The sequence below is a fragment of the Hirundo rustica genome, chromosome 2 (genome assembly GCF_015227805.2).
Source record: "Hirundo rustica isolate bHirRus1 chromosome 2, bHirRus1.pri.v3, whole genome shotgun sequence".
NCBI lineage: Eukaryota > Metazoa > Chordata > Aves > Passeriformes > Hirundinidae > Hirundo > Hirundo rustica.
The window spans coordinates 115204867-115220221 of record NC_053451.1 but is presented as its reverse complement, the minus strand read 5'-3'; the positions used below and the strand labels follow the sequence as shown (position 1 = coordinate 115220221).

Genomic DNA, 15355 nt, shown 5'->3' with positions numbered 1-15355 from the left:
CCGTGCATATTTTTACATAAATGAGTGAGGAAAAAAAAAATAATAATCAGAGCAGGTACCTTCACGGAGAAATGATGAAAGTGAAATAAATTTAAAATACTACTTCTTAAACATATGTAAAAACGTAAGGTGAAAGCAGAGGGCGAATGTAAAAGAAAACGCGAAAGGAAGCAATATCTCAATGCGACCGCTTAGGATGAAAGCCCTTCAAACCATCCCCGTGCGCTCTGACGGATTTCTACGGCACTTGGCAAAAAAAAAAAAAAAAAAATCGGTACTTTTCCAGACGAGAAAGAAAGAAAAAGCGCCTCTCTGCCTCCTTGCCTCTGCAAGCACCGTCTCGTTCCGAAGGAGGCAGGCACGGAGGTGCCGGGGCTGTCACTTTGCGAGGTGAGCGACTTTCCGCGATCACGGCGCTCCCGCTCCTCGCCCTTCTCCCCGCGGCTCCCGCAGCCGGCGCGACGCTCCCGGCGGCACAAAAAGCCACCGCCGCGACCCGCTCCCCTTCCCGGCCGGCACGAGGGGAGGGATGGGGACAGGGGAAGGGCCGCCCGCGGCGGGGCTCACCATGCGAGATGCTGTGGAGCAAGGCGACGGCCAACATCCACATGCCCCCGCCGCTCCCCCGCTCCCCGCTCCGGGCTCGCCCTCGCCCGCCGCGCCCACGGCCGGGCCGGAGCTGGCAGGCAGCGCGCACCGGGTCCGGCCGCCCTCGCCTGGCTCGGCTGGTGGCTGCTCGGAGCCTGCGGGGCCGCTCGTCCGCCCAGCGAGCGCTCAGCCCCGCCTGCAGCCCCGCGGCTCCGCCGACACTCGCCCGGCGCTCGGGCGGGGGAAGAGGCGGCCGGCGGCGGGGGCGGGGGGCGGGAGCGCGGCGGGGCCCAGGTGTGTCCTTGGCTCGGGGAGGCGCCCGCAGGGCGGCGGGGGCAGGGCCACAGGTGACAAAATCCTCCGGCGCGGCCACACCAGCATCCCCGGCGGCAGCAGCGGCGGCCGGCCCCGAGCCGCGGCGAGCCGGCTCCTCGCACGCCTCCTCCTCCTCCTCTTCTTCCTCCTCCTCCTCCTCCTGCTGCTGCTCCTCACACGGCTCCCCTCGGCCCGGCGGCAGGCGGGCGGGCAGGCGGGCACATCTTCCTCCCTGGCCCCGCTTCTTTGCAGGCTCCGCTCCCCTGCCGGCCCCGCTCCCCGGCGGCTCGGAGCGCACTGAGCCCGCTGCTCACCTCCCCTGCCTCCCGGCGCGGCGGAGGGACCAGCGCTAACCCCAGCCCTCCGCAGTCTTAAAGCACCACCGAGTCCGCACAGTGGAAAAACCCAAGACCAATAGAAGAAGGCAGCAGAATTTGCTGCCTCTCAATAGTTGGCTGAACTGCGGCCGTTTGGCATCAGCTGAGTTGTATATGACTAATGTGTTGACAAGTCGTGTGGGGGGACTGGAGGAGGGGGCCCTTCTAGAAGGTCACAGCCCAGACAGGCGAGTGCATCAAATAATTGACTGGGATTCTGTGCACCGCTGAAGGAAAATACACGCACACACACACATCTTGCAGTGCTTACACAGGTCCAGATACTATTTGGCCTTTCATCTGCGTCTCTTTCTGTGGCGAGACGTTTTTTTCCCTCCCGTAGTGAAAGAGTAAATTGCAGTCTCTCTAACTAAAAGCAATTTCTGCGCCTATTCTTTCTTCACATCTGTGATGTGAAGGTTGGTCTAAAAAGGAAAATAAGGGGGAAAATATTAAATGAAGACAGCTAAAAAAAAAAATCAATATTGTGAAATACATAACAGCATTAGGGCAACTCTGGATTTAAGCTGTAAAATGAAAAGCAAACACAACAAAGCAATAAGGAATCTCAACCAGCAGAATCCCCAGTGTGTTACCAACAGGATGACTTCACATTTGTGGGACAATTTTTTTTTTTTTTTTTTTTTTTTTTTTTAAGAAAATGCTTTATAGCACCAGACATTGCCCTGCTGCCAACACCCGGCCTTGTGCACTGCAATGAAATCCAAGAAAGGACGTCCCCCAGAAAGACATTGGGATGGACATCTGCAGGAAGCTCAGCAGCTGCAGAACTGGGCAGGGAAGGAGATCTGTCTGGAGATGTCTCTGAAGCCACAGAAGACTGATCAGAACACACCCCTGAGGCGTTGTATAAGGCCATTCTTTCTAATTCTTGAGAAAATCAGAGGGACAGTGGAAGCCAGCAGGAGAGAGCTCAGTTCCCTGCATCCCATTTGGGCTGGGCTGTCAGCCAGGAGAGACTGAAGCTGTGAAGGGAAAGCAGGAGAGATGACACCAATGTTGGGCAGGAAGTCATGGCTGCATTTAAGAAAAGAAGATGTGGCCAACCAGGGAAACTCTTCAGGGGAAAATAGAATCTGATGCTGTTAAACAAAAATTAAAGAGAGAAGTGCAAATGTCTTGGGGAGAATAAAAAAATTAATTTTAAAAAAATTGGTTTTATTGGGAGTGAAGTTCTGTTAAAAATAACAATACTTTAATCTGTTTAGAAGAGAGCTGGTGACTAGCAGAAATGTTTAATATAGATTTGAGAGCATCTGGGAGAAGTTCATGACACATTTGTTCAGGCAGCTCTTTCAGAATTGCTTTGTTTCCTCTTCCGAAGCCCAAAACCTTTTTGGGGCTCAAGAGATACGATGTTCTAGATGTTCTACAATGACAGAATAAATAAACCTCCTTCTTATACCTTTTACTCATCTACATAACTCTGGTAGCCCTTGGCAAATTACAGCATCCTGTAGAGCTGTCTTAAACACGTTTCTGTGCATTTCAGTTCATTTAAAACCACCACAGCAGCTGCGAACTAAAAGAGTAAATCTTTCATTTGTTCCTCAGTGGCTCCAAAAGGCAAAGGGACCAACTTCCAGAAGGTATTTAGCATTTTTTAGCAGAATCCAACCAACTAGACAGCATAATCCTTGTCCTGAGCTGGTTTAAGGAGGGGATGAAGAAGGCAGGATGCAATTTTGCATGAGAGCAGGGTTCACCGGTCGTGCTGCTCAGGGAATGACTTGACTGAAGCCTAAATTCAACCTGTCAAAGTGGAGAAAGAGGACTATATGATATCTTCCATTCAAAGTACATGAAATCAATCAGGATGCTGCTTTTTGGGTCTGGAAAATCAAGCTTGATCAGGCTTCAGTTGCAATCAAGGTTACTCAAGGTCATGGAGGAAAATCCCCATTCATGGAGATTTTTTTGTTTTCTTTGTTTGATTAAATTATAATGTCTTGGATTAAGTGGCTGGAAATTATTTAGTTTTTCCTAATACAAATTCAACAATTTTCCAGCAAAGTATCTCAATTATACTCTGCATATAACTATATCCTCAAAAAAAACAAACCAAACCAAAACAGAAAAACCCCACAACTTTTTGAAGTTATTGATTTAGTTGCAAGGATCAAAAAATCTTAAAATAGTCTCAAATTCTTAATCTGGAATTAAGATGGTTGGATTCTGATAAAAAATTTTAAATACCCTCTGGAACTTGGTCCCTTTGCCTTTTGGTGCCACTGAGGAACAAATGAAAGATTTACTCTTTTAGTTCACGGCTGCTGTAGTTGTTTTAAATGAACTGAAATGCACAGAAACTGCATTTAAAAAGCTGTTTAAAACAGCTCTACAGGAAGCTGAAAGTTGTAAGGATCAAAAATCTTAAAATAGTCTCAAAGTCTTAGTTTTGATCATCTACTGGCTGACTGTATCGGGTTGACCGTCCTTGCTTTCTGCAGCTACCACACAGCTTGGTGAGGAAGACCTCTTGAAGTTAACAGAGATATAGCAACGATTCAAATCAGATGATGATCACCCCAAATGCATCTCAGGCAACTTCAGGCTGCACTGTACTGCAGGAGGCACAAGGAGATTTGATATTAGGATCTCGCTGAAATCCCAAAGAGTTTGAACCATCAGGTTCCAGCGGGATATCCAGAACATTTTTCTGACAGTTCTGGCCACGCATGTTCCCGTTTTCCCCTGAGCCACCAGCATGAAGAACATGCAGAAACATCACCAGCATGATCAGTCTGACCACATCCCACACAGTCATCAGCTTGTAGTTGAAATATCCCACTGAAAACCACGGGAAGGGTTCGATGGTGAGGTCTGTACACCAATTTTGCAATGCACCTGCATCATAATCTCACCTTGAGTGGGCGAACACACAAAGAATGACCACAGAAGACCAATACAAGTAAGAGCTGCCTCGTGGAAAGCCTCTGTGAAAATGAAGTTGAAAATTAAGGATCCAAGTGGTTGAATGTTTTCACATCCCCTCATTGGGAGATGATGGATCTGGCAGACGACTCCTACAACCAGCCTTGCAGGGAAATTCTTTCTTCAAAGAAAAAGATAAAATGGTCTGTCTACAATAAGTCTGCATTGATTGGGACAAAAAAAAAAAAAAAAAAAAAAAAAAAAAAAAAAAAAAAAAAAATTCTTCCAAGGAGTAGCAGCTCCTTGTAATTGGTAATTTCTTCTATTCAGATCGTGGATGGTTTCATAGGCTTTGGGCTTTAGGGAACTCAGTCAAATATCTGCTATTGAAGCATTCAGCTATTCAAACAGAGCCCCTCATTTTCATTCAGAATGCAAAAAAAACTCATTTGCAATTTCAGCTTTGAAAGTGGTTTTAAAAGCACCTGAAGGAAGAAGGAATGGGAGAGAAGCAAAGAGGAAGTGAAGGGAAAGCATGGTGGGAGAGCAAGTTCTCAGCAGTCAGAAGAGCTGGAGGAAAGAAACAATAAGAAATGAACATGCCTGAGATCAGAATCTAAGTGAATGATCAGCCCAGTCTCTGGGAGAAATGACACCTTGGCTCAGTCATCCCTCAGTTTCTAAATCATTCTGTCTCTCCTCGTTACTGACCTCTTTCCCTGGCTCTAGTTTTCTTGACTATTTTCTTGCAGCACAGCAATTTGAAAGGAAAATATGAGTTATTATCTTGCAGACAGGTAAAGATAACCACAGAGGGCTATAACTAAGAAAACTGATTTAGTTCTACATTTAGTCACGACTTTCATTTTAATAAGGTTTAGAAATTTTTCAGTTTTGCTAAGAGAGGAATTGTAGTCCCAGTCAGTTTAGAAACAAAACCAAAGAAAGCAGCATAGCCCTCTGAGATAGTAACAATAAAGAAGCAAAACCCGGAATAGCTCAAGAAGCATTTTTTATCCCCCTTTAATGAAAATCTGCAAAGAATTTGTGACTATTTGGCTGAAATATAGTCCAAAGCATTCAAATCTCTATTTTCTGAAACAAACTGGTAAATATTCTCCATCTTCTCTCTGATTCATATCTGTTTCATAGATGACAAGCTTGAACCACTCTTCCCCAGATTTTCAGGTAAACTAAAGCTTTGTCACTGCACCCATAATAAAGGGAGATAAACTCAAAGAGGGATAAAGAGACCAGGGGTTAAGAAGGAAAGAGGAGAAGTGGGAAAGCTTTTTAGAAGTTTCCATCACTCTGGAAACAGGAGAATCAAAAGCCTTGTGAGAACAGGTTTTCCTCAGAAGACTTCATGCCCGATTTGATACTGGAGAGATTCAGATAAATGTTGAATGCTTGTCAAAACCAATCGCTAAACCTTCTGATATTCACTGGCTACCAAGCTTAATGCTCATATCTATAAGCTCACAGTCAGCCATTTTTTTTTTTATCAGGGCAAGCTGCAAAAATTAAATATTTTCCATGAGACGCTTAAGAATGGAAAAGGAATTTTTGGTTCTCTAAGTGCCATTAAGAAGATACTGGTTGAAAAACTCTGTTTGTTGAGCATCTGGGAATGCTCAAGATGGAGAAGCAAAATCTTAATCATCCGCATGCAACTACTTGTGAAAGCATCTGTGCTGCTGATACCTATCTATTCCACCCCAAAAAATGTGAGGGAATAACTACAATTTGCTTCATTTGAAGCCATTGACTGCTCCAAGTTGATAATGTGCAGGAATATTGTTATCTGGCAAAAAAATGTGCTCTCTCGCATGACCTGTTCTTACAGTACACACACAATTAGCCATTCAGTCTTGATATGCTCATGAATTAAAGCAGCAGCTTTTGAAACACTCTGGATGGCTTAACACACACTGAGCTTTAAAGCATAAAATGGGGATTTTTTTTTTTTTTTTTTTTTTAACCCTGCCTGAAGTTACTCTTTTCTCGTGCAGCTCATTCCTGGGGTTCCAGTAGCATCTGGAAGAGGTGAGCAAGCCAGCTTTCCCCATTAGGTGGTTCTGTGAGCACAGGAGCAGTGGGAAAAGGAATTTCCTCTGGATATTTGGTCAGAAGACTGAAAGACCTAAGTTGGATGTCTATGAATTTTTTCCAATTTTTTCAACAGCTTGGAGTGGGATTAGTCTCTCTCTCTCCTCTGCCCAGGTGAGTGTTTATACCCTTATATGCATATTAAAGCAATGAATTAAATATATTCTACTTAAACTCAGCAAGCAAGTGGATTGAGACTGGACAGCAAATTCAGAAGTTATTAGAGAGAAGGGGGAGAGCAGCTGACAAAGATGTTTCTTAGAAATCCTTGCTAGAGTAAGGCATGGAAAAATCCAGTCTGTGGGAAGGATTTTAAAGCCCGTGTGTGATTCATGTTTTCTTCAGAGAATACCAGATTTTTCTATTTCAAGCAACATCATCAAAACACAGGGTAGTGATTATTTTTTTGATGCTGTAGACTTCTCTTTGCATTGCACTTTGCAAACAAACAGAGAAGGTAAGATTCTTACTGCTTGAAGGACTGTCAGCTAGAAGAAAAATATTTCCTTTCAGAGGGGAGAAGCCAGGAGAAATATATTTTACCTTTTTTTTTTAATTTTCACATATTCATACCAGCAAGTTTGTACCTAATATATGAAATAGGGTAGGGGAGGAGGGTGGCATGCAAAATAGGTGAGTAAGAAAGGTGGGGACACAGCACACAATCCTTCAGCCAGCTGCCAGGGTGAAAACATGGGCTTGAAGAATGACAGAGAGGTTTCTCTTGGTGCTAATTGGTTCTCACAAGAGGAAGTAGCATAACACGACATCCCAAGCATTATGGGGCTGGAGAAATCCACTGAAAGCCTTCAAACAAAGATGAACTGAACCCCTTTTGTGTGTCTGATGTGCGTGCAAAAACAAGACGTTAAAGACCGCGGCATCGAACAATCGTGATGCCAAGACAGGATGGAATGAATTACGGACACTGAAATCATAGAAACAGACGTGCCACACTGTACACAACATAACCTTGCAACAGGAAAGGGATGAGTCAAGAGGACGGTTTCATTTCTAAATCTGATTTTCCATTATTTGGGTTAAGAGTCAGAGCGTTTTAGCCATAGATCTAGAACTCCTCTGGGTTTGGATGCAAGCATGTCTGTGCACACACAACTGCTTCTCATTAAAAGAAGTGGTAGGGAAAGAGGAAATTTTAAGAAATATCACAGTTTCAACAAAGCTTAAAAAAAATAATAATAATAATGATGGCTTCAAAGCTCTGCAGACCTCTCTTTAATAATTGTTCCAGTGCAATCCAGTAAGGATTGTAATTATGTGGGAAGAAGGTTATCCCCGGTCCTGAGCCAAGTGCTGATTTCTATTACCTGCTCTGGATGCCAGTAGCTCACAAGGAGTAGCAACAACATAAACAAAACAAGAATTGTACTATTGGGAGCCAACATGTCCCTGAGCAGAGTCAAGAAGGCATCGAGAAGAGCAGAGTTCTCCATGCCTCAGGCAATGCACGGTGTCCTCCACATTTTCGTCTTCCTGACTCTCACCTGCTTCCAGGCACCGAGGAAGAGATGCTACCCCTGCTTGCAGGCTGCTGGGAGCACGTGTGAGCATGGCTGTCCCCAGGCCTGGTGCAAAGGAGGGGCCACAGGGGAGCAGCAGGACCGAAGAGCAGCGGTGGAGCAAGGATGCAGAGTTGCCAAGCAACAGCCTGCCACAGGAGGGAGAGTTAAAATGGGATGGAAACTGTGTTTGGTGGTGTGGGGCCACAGCAGCCCTCCCATCTGCTTTTTCCTCTGCTTCCATTGGGTTGTGGGTCCGGATTTCGTGAGAAGGTTTGGCCGCAAGCGCGTCCTGCACCACCAGCTCCAGTCGGCTCCTCCAGGAGGCTGCAGCAGGGAGGACCTAAGAAATATTTTCTTTGCCAACTTGTTGTCATGGATAATGCAGCAAGAGCAGGAGCAGGCTGCTGTCGGTTCTCCACACAGCCTGCCCCAAGGCTCAGGAACGCAGAGTGAAACCACACCTGACTCATTCACACATCTGTGTCAGGGTGCTCCATCCTTTTTCTGACACACAGCACACAGGAGATTTTTTCCTTCATACCATTCTGTGCAACAAGTGGAGCCTCTGTGTTATTCTCATCTAAAGTTCTTGTCCCTGTTCTGTGAGAACATAAACGTTTGGGGGCATGGCATCAGAGGAGACCTTCAAAAAGGTTTTAGGCAAGAGCCTAAAAGATTTCAACCTTCACTTTTTCTGGTAAAGAGGGACCAGTTTGAGGGGGGATGGAATAAACAGGAATTAAAAACTCCTGAAAACTCATGGGGCTGGACCACATATGCTGGAAAGACTTTTCTGAGGGCTGACCTCAGGGATCCCAAGCCTCTCTCTGCAAGGACAATCTCCCACCAGCCCAGCTCCTCACAACCTTGCCCCACACCTTTCACCAAACCCAGCTGCTGATTCCAGCTGCAAAGCCCTGTGCTCCTCTGCCTCCTCCCTGGTGCAATCCAAGGTTTTCAGTTAAAAGCAAAAATTATTTGTGCCTCTCCCTCTTCTGTTAACCCTTTCTTGCCTGTCCACCCTTCGTAGCCATTAACACCAACATACTGTGTGCTTACGCACCACAGCACAAAAAATTTTGACTTCATGTTGCATTTTCTATAACTTAGCATTTACAGACAAAGAGGGCAAGAGATTGTGGAGGAAACTGCATTTGCATTTACTTTTGAGTACAGGACATAGGTTTTACCGATGGAAAATCTTCACAGGTAAGATGGGTACATTCTCTGTGCATTTCAAGTCACTCAATCATCCAGGGAAACACAAAAGGGTATAAAGAAGACACTTATCTCTCTTCCATCCATTGTGGTCTCCTTTAATAGACAAAAGAGAGGAGAAAACACATTTATGAGATGATTCCTCCCACCTTAAAGCGATTGGCCGAGGTAGAACAGAAATCACACCTTGGAAGTTCCCATTCCTCTCTCTCCAAGCATTATGTGGAGAGGCTACAGTGAATTGCACCATAAACACTTTAAATTAAGCGAGATGAGCAATGTCCAAAGCAGCCAGCTGTTGCTGGGGTTTTAAATAGCAGCAAGCCCACAGGCAGGATCTGAAGGCAGCTAATGGAGATCCTGTTTTTGGGGGAGGAAATTCTTCTAGGAGAGCAGAAAAACACTTGGCTGTAAGTCTGGCAAACAAGTGGAATTTCATATGCTGGCTGGAGATGGAAAATAACTCCAAGTACTTTGTGGGAGAAGTTTGGTAGGGATGTGTTATGGAGGACTTCAGCAGTAGAGAGTTATATGAGAAACAATGGGATATCCTACCCTGTTTCAGATTAAAATGAAAGCCTGGATAAACATGAGTGATGGCAATACATTGTACTGGTATTAAAGGAGAAAAATCAAAATTGTCATGTCATCCATTAGTGACAGCACATCTGGAATACTTTTTACAACCTCTGGTCTCCTCAGACCACGAAAAGCTCAGACACATTGGAGTGAGTCTAGTGAAGGACCAAAAAAATGGTAAAAGAATTGGAGAATCGGATCCATGAGGAGAGGCTGAGAGAGTTGTGACTATTTAGAGGGGGGAAGGCTCAAGAGGATCTTAGTAATGAGTAAAAATAGTGGATGGGATGATGCAAAGAAGCTGTAGCCTCACTCTTCTTGGTGGTATTCAGAAAAAAAGGCAAAAGACACAAACAGAAACTAAGCTGTTCCATTTAAAGATATGATTTTATATATATAAAAATAATGCATTTAATTTTTCAGTGAGGGTAAAAAACACTGGCAGAGGCATCCTACAGGGTGTCCATCCTTGGAGTTATTCAGAATTTGATAGGACACAGTCCTGAGCCACCTGCTGTAGTAGTTGGCCCTGCTTTGGGCAGCAGGGCTGGTCTAGACCTGCCAAGGTCATCTTCATGGAACTGTAATAAAACCACTGATTTCATTCTCCACGGAGAAGCTGATCTGGTCCAACACAGACTGGTGTTGTGGTGTTGTGCTACTTCTTGCTCATTTCCTTGGGGACTGTTTTGGGGGTTTGGTTGGGGGTTTTGGTTTTATTTTTGGTTTTTGGGTTTTTTGGTTTTTTTTTTTTGGTTGGTTGTTTGTTTTTTTTTAATATAGCCACCTGTCGAAAGTGGTCTCTTAACCACCAACATGTATTTTTAGGTAATGGTGGCTCATTTTAAAAAAAAAACCCTACATTTATTAACAGTTTCTGCAATTGGGTTTTCTTTGAGTTGAAGAGCTCATAAAGTTTATTGAGTAAACGGTGTCAATATCATGTGCAAAAGAAAATAAAAATGGGCAAATAAAAAGAGCTCTCCTGCCTTCCCTGTGAAGGACGGCAGTTCAGTGGAGAGGGAAGTAGGCTGAAAACACATTTCCTCCACTATTTTGGACAGTTCTCCCAAAAGCACAGAGCAAGCAAGCCCCCCCTCCGTGGCTCCCCTCAGCACGCAGAGGTGGGTGGGGTGCAGGCCACGGCCACGTGCAGGGAAGGATTTTGGCACGTGGCACCTGGCACAGAGTGACAACGTTTGCCTCCAGAGCCACGGGGGATGCACGTTCCGCACATCCTGTTCCGTCCCCGCGGATCACATCCCTGCTGATTCATCCCTTCCCTCAGCAGGCTGTTTCCTCTCTCCCCACCCGACATTCCCCTCACACATTCCCCTCCCTGCTCCCATCACTCTCCTGCATATCTGGGTCCTGTCTGTTCCTGCTATCTGCTTCTTTGAAACAGTGTGACTGCAACACAACGAGCTTCAAGCATTTTTTAGCTGAAGGTTGAGCCAGAAATCTTAAAAAGATGCACCTGCCTTGCATAACGTCTCCTGCCTTCCCTGCGCAGCAATGTGGAGAGAATAACTTCTCACTATTTTGGTCTCCCTGCTATTGTTTAAAATAATATAATAGGAAAAATAAAGCTATGCTTAATTAGTTATGAGTCAATAAATTAAACAAGAAGATATTCTATTAAAAAAAAAAAGTTTATTCAAAAAATTTACAAAATATGTTAGATGCTGAGGCACTGAATTATTAAATTATATTAATTTTAGGTAGAAGTTTAAGGTGATCAAAAAGTTAATTGACTTAATGCCTCCTTTTTGGAAAAACTGGATTCACTACATTTGAAACATTCTAATGTATAAGTTCAAAATTTTGATACGGTTTCTTAGCTAGCATGTTCAAATGACATAAACTTTTTTTTTTTCAGAATAAGGAAAACATAATGATTTCTTTCTTTTTTTTTTTTTTTTTTTGATGAATTTTGGGATTCCTGTCAGTTTAGAACTGAAATTATAGCAGCCTAGCTTTTGTCATCGGACATTAAATTAAACTTCTGTTTTTTCAGTTTGTTTTAATACATATACTGAGGACTTCACTGTAAGGAGTGGTTTTCTAATTGTTTTTCTGTATTTAGATATTCTTCCGGGCCCATAGGAAAAGACTTTTGGTGACCTCACTTTAAGCCCGAACAGATAATTACCATAGACCATGGCACAGACAAATCTCTGCCCTCAGAATTTGCAAAAGTGATCGGCAGCTGCTTCAGGTCATGACTGATGGGAGCTGGCAAAGCTTTGTGGGAAAATGGCAAAACGCCCACATGTCCACGTCCAGCTCGAGTGTCACAGGCTTCCCACATCAGGAATAAGCAGATTCCACGTCCAGCTCAAGTGTCACAGACTTCCCACATCAGGAATAAGCAGATTCCCCCTAAACAACCTGTACAAGATGGGGGCAGGGAGAGGTGAGATCTCATTTGTTTTCAACAGCTAATATTAAAAATTAGTTCTCAACAAGTCAATACTTGCTAATTACAACACAGAATTTTCCTCTGTGCACTGGAAGTCTGCCCCGATCATTTCTTGTACCCAGTGCCCTTCCATGGATCCAATATGTATTTTTCAAACCCATTTATAAATTCAGCTTCTTGGAAGAGGTGTTTCTCTAAAGATTAACAGGAAACTGTTTGAACCCCGCAGAAAAAACAGATATAGCTACCACATGTATCTTGGAAGATACAACGCAAACTAAGATCTTCCGAATAACACATATATTGGTTTCCTTTCCTGTGCAGGGTGGCAAATGACACAGGGGTGGCTATTCCTGCTTTTTCAGAACACGTCCTTTAGCCAGATTAGGGGGCCGGGAGGGCGGCAGGGGAAGAAGCTCTCCTTCGTGCCTCCCCCCGCGAAGGATGCTCTGATGCTCGCGGAAAAAAGCCGCTCGGTTGCGGGCTGTCCCTTGGCGGGGTGAGCGGCTTTGGGCCATCACAGAGCTCTCCCTCCCTTCTCCTGGCGGCTCCCGCAGCCACCGCGACGCGTCCGACGCCGCCGGGCACCGCCGTGACCCCGGGGAGCGCAGGGGACAGGGGAAGGGCCGCCCGCGGCGGGGCTCACCGTGCGAGATGCTGTGGAGCAAGGCGACGGCCAACATCCACATGCCCCCCGCCGCTCCCCCGCTCCCCGCTGAGCCCTCGCCGGGCTCGGCCGGTGGCTGCTCGGAGCCTGCGGGGCCGCTCGTCCTTCCAGCGAGCGCTCAGCCCCGCCTGCAGCCCCGCGGCTCCGCCGACACTCGCCCGGGTGTGTCCTCGGCTCGGGGAGGCGGGGGCAGGGCCACAGGTGACAAAATCCTCCGGCGCGGCCACACCAGCATCCCCGGCGGCAGCAGCGGCGGCCGGCTCCTCGCACGCCTCCTCTTCCTCCCCTCCTTCCTCCTCACACGGCTCCCCTCGGCCCGGCGGCAGGCGGGCGGGCAGGCGGGCACATCTTCCTCCCTGGCCCCGCTTCTTTGCAGGCTCCGCTCCCCTGCCGGCCCCGCTCTCCGGCGGCTCGGAGCGCACTGAGCCCGCTGCTCGCCTCCCCTGCCTCCCGGCGCGGCGGAGGGACCAGCGCTAACCCCAGCCCTCCGCAGCCTTAAAGCACCACCGGGTCCGCACAGCGCCGGGGGAAGCGAGACCTAAAGAAAGAGGCGCTGGGGGATGCGCGGCGGTGTGACAATACCGGTGTGTGCACGGAGGGTTGCGCGCTTCATCACCCGGCAGCACATCCCAGCGGCACTCCGCGGGGACCAGCGGGACGAACGCCTAGGCTGGACTGTGTTTAAGGCAGTGTTTTACTTTGTTTCATAGGATTTCTGATCATTTATGCGAAATTGTGTGTATTGTGCGTAATTTATTCTGGTTTTTGACCTCTCTTTGTTTGAGATATCCTTGCCGAGTCACAAATCTCCCAGTGAACGGAATAGCTTGATTTCCCACTCAGGTATAAATCAGAGAGAGGGTGTTGGAGCTCTCTGGAAGGTAAGAATTTCTCCTAGATTGGTGACAGTTCAGCTTGAGATCCAAGCCACAGACCGTAGACCTGGATCCTACAGATATTTAGCTCATCCTCTGCATGAGAAAAGTGAAACATCTTCTCTTTAAGGTGCTCACAAGGATGAGCAGCCGCTCAGGGGGAAAAGATGTTAAAAATTATTTTCCCTCAAAGGGAAGTGTAGTCACACTGCCAAGAGGGTAGAAACTGGCATTTAATGTGGTCACAGAGGTCTTGGGCACTTCATGACTTCAGAACCACAGAATCACCAAAGTTGGAAGAGACCTTCAAGATCCTGTCCCACCATCAACTCAGCAGCACCATAAAGAGGCTGTATGAGAGAAAAGCTGAGGTGGTTTCATGGGGAGCTGAAGAAGAGTCTGTGTTAAAGACATAAAATTCCTCAGTAAAACAGCAGCAACAAAAATAATAAAAATAGATGGACAATGTAGTACATGAGCATTTGAATTGATGAATAAGACAAAATGCAGTAGTAGATGCAAAGTTACCAAAGTGTTTAAAATATGGAAATATTTATTGGTTTGCTTTTTATTCCGGAAAGGCAAATTATCTTCTGGGTTTTGGGATGAGATGGATCTGTACACATGTACTTGGATGGGCAGAGAGCAAGCTCTTGCAGAGAGACAATATCTACAGCAGAGAACAGACACACAATTGGGGTTATGGGAGGGGGAAAATATGTCAGACCCCGCTCGTGCTGAGTAAAAGGCAGCAAGTTCTGGGTACATGAGGCTGGAGAAAGAGGCAGATGTCAGGAGCAAAGTCCAGAGTGTGGTTTGGAGCAGCTGTAGGGATGCAAACATTGGCAGTGACAAGAGCAGGACAGACCAGGAAGGGGGAGGAGAGGGTCTGTGCTGAACTTGGATCTTAGGAATGGGAGGAAAGATGTTTCTCTAAGTGTTTGTTTAGTTGAATGTCTTCTTTCTTCCCAATACCTGAATCAGTAATTAAAAGTTTATTTTCATCGGCTACAAATTAATTAAGTGTAATTCCCTGAGCTGAGTCATCTTCTGAGAACTTATTACTGGTTCTCCAGGTAAATGCAGTACTCATAACACCTGCTAAAGAACTGTTGGGGGAAAAAAAAAAAAAAAAAAAAAAAAAAAGGAAAGGGGGGAAAAATAATCAATTTTCAAATTAAAGCAAACTGCAAAAACACTGACTTAATTATTTGTGAGCTTCTAAACATGAGCTTGGCTTCCTCTCACTTGTGGCATAAATTAAATGAGAAAAAAATCTCAGCAAGAATTCCGTAGAACCATGCCATTTGCTTTACTACAGGATGGATAGCAGGTGTTTTGTGCCCAGAAATATTTTCCTTGGTTTATTACATATACCCTCCCCAAAAAGAAATAGTGATCAGTTGCGAAACAAACAAAAAAATGGTTTCTTAAACCAGCAGAGGGAAAAAGAAGATGATTTTATTGTTGGTTGTTGTATTAAATAATTTTGCTGTTGGCTTCCTGATTCACAGAATCACAAAATGGGCTGAGTTGGGAGGGATCCATCAGGATCACCAAGTTCAACTCCCGGCTCTTCACAGGACACACCAAGAATCCCACCCTGTGCCTGACAGCATTGTCCTGGTCAGAAATTCTACTGCAAAAGCTTTCATGAGGACCAGTAGTGAATGTTTGGAATACTAATTCAATGCTAAACAGGATAATTACGCACAGGATTTTTTATTTTTTTTAATGATATGAAGTGATGTGATCCAGACTCCTCCTCAGCACTCACCTTGGAGCTG

General features: G+C 45.6%; 1 protein-coding gene across 6 annotated transcripts in view; it reads right to left on the bottom strand.

Moving 5' to 3' along the window:
• The window catches only part of DSCAM (DS cell adhesion molecule), a 447196-nt gene extending 445921 nt beyond the window's left edge, over window positions 1-1275 (bottom strand). For 4 of the 6 annotated variants that reach the window (XM_040055424.1, XM_040055423.2, XM_040055425.2 and 1 more), the window contains exon 1: window positions 568-613. In XM_040055424.1, the coding sequence (XP_039911358.1) occupies window positions 568-610 (43 nt within the window). In that variant the 5' untranslated portion in view covers window positions 611-613. Of the gene's footprint in view, window positions 1-567; window positions 692-1217 lie in introns of those variants that run through there. The other 2 variants (XM_040055422.1, XM_040055421.2) reach the window with 2 other exon arrangements.
• Window positions 1276-15355: the final 14080 nt, after the last annotated feature.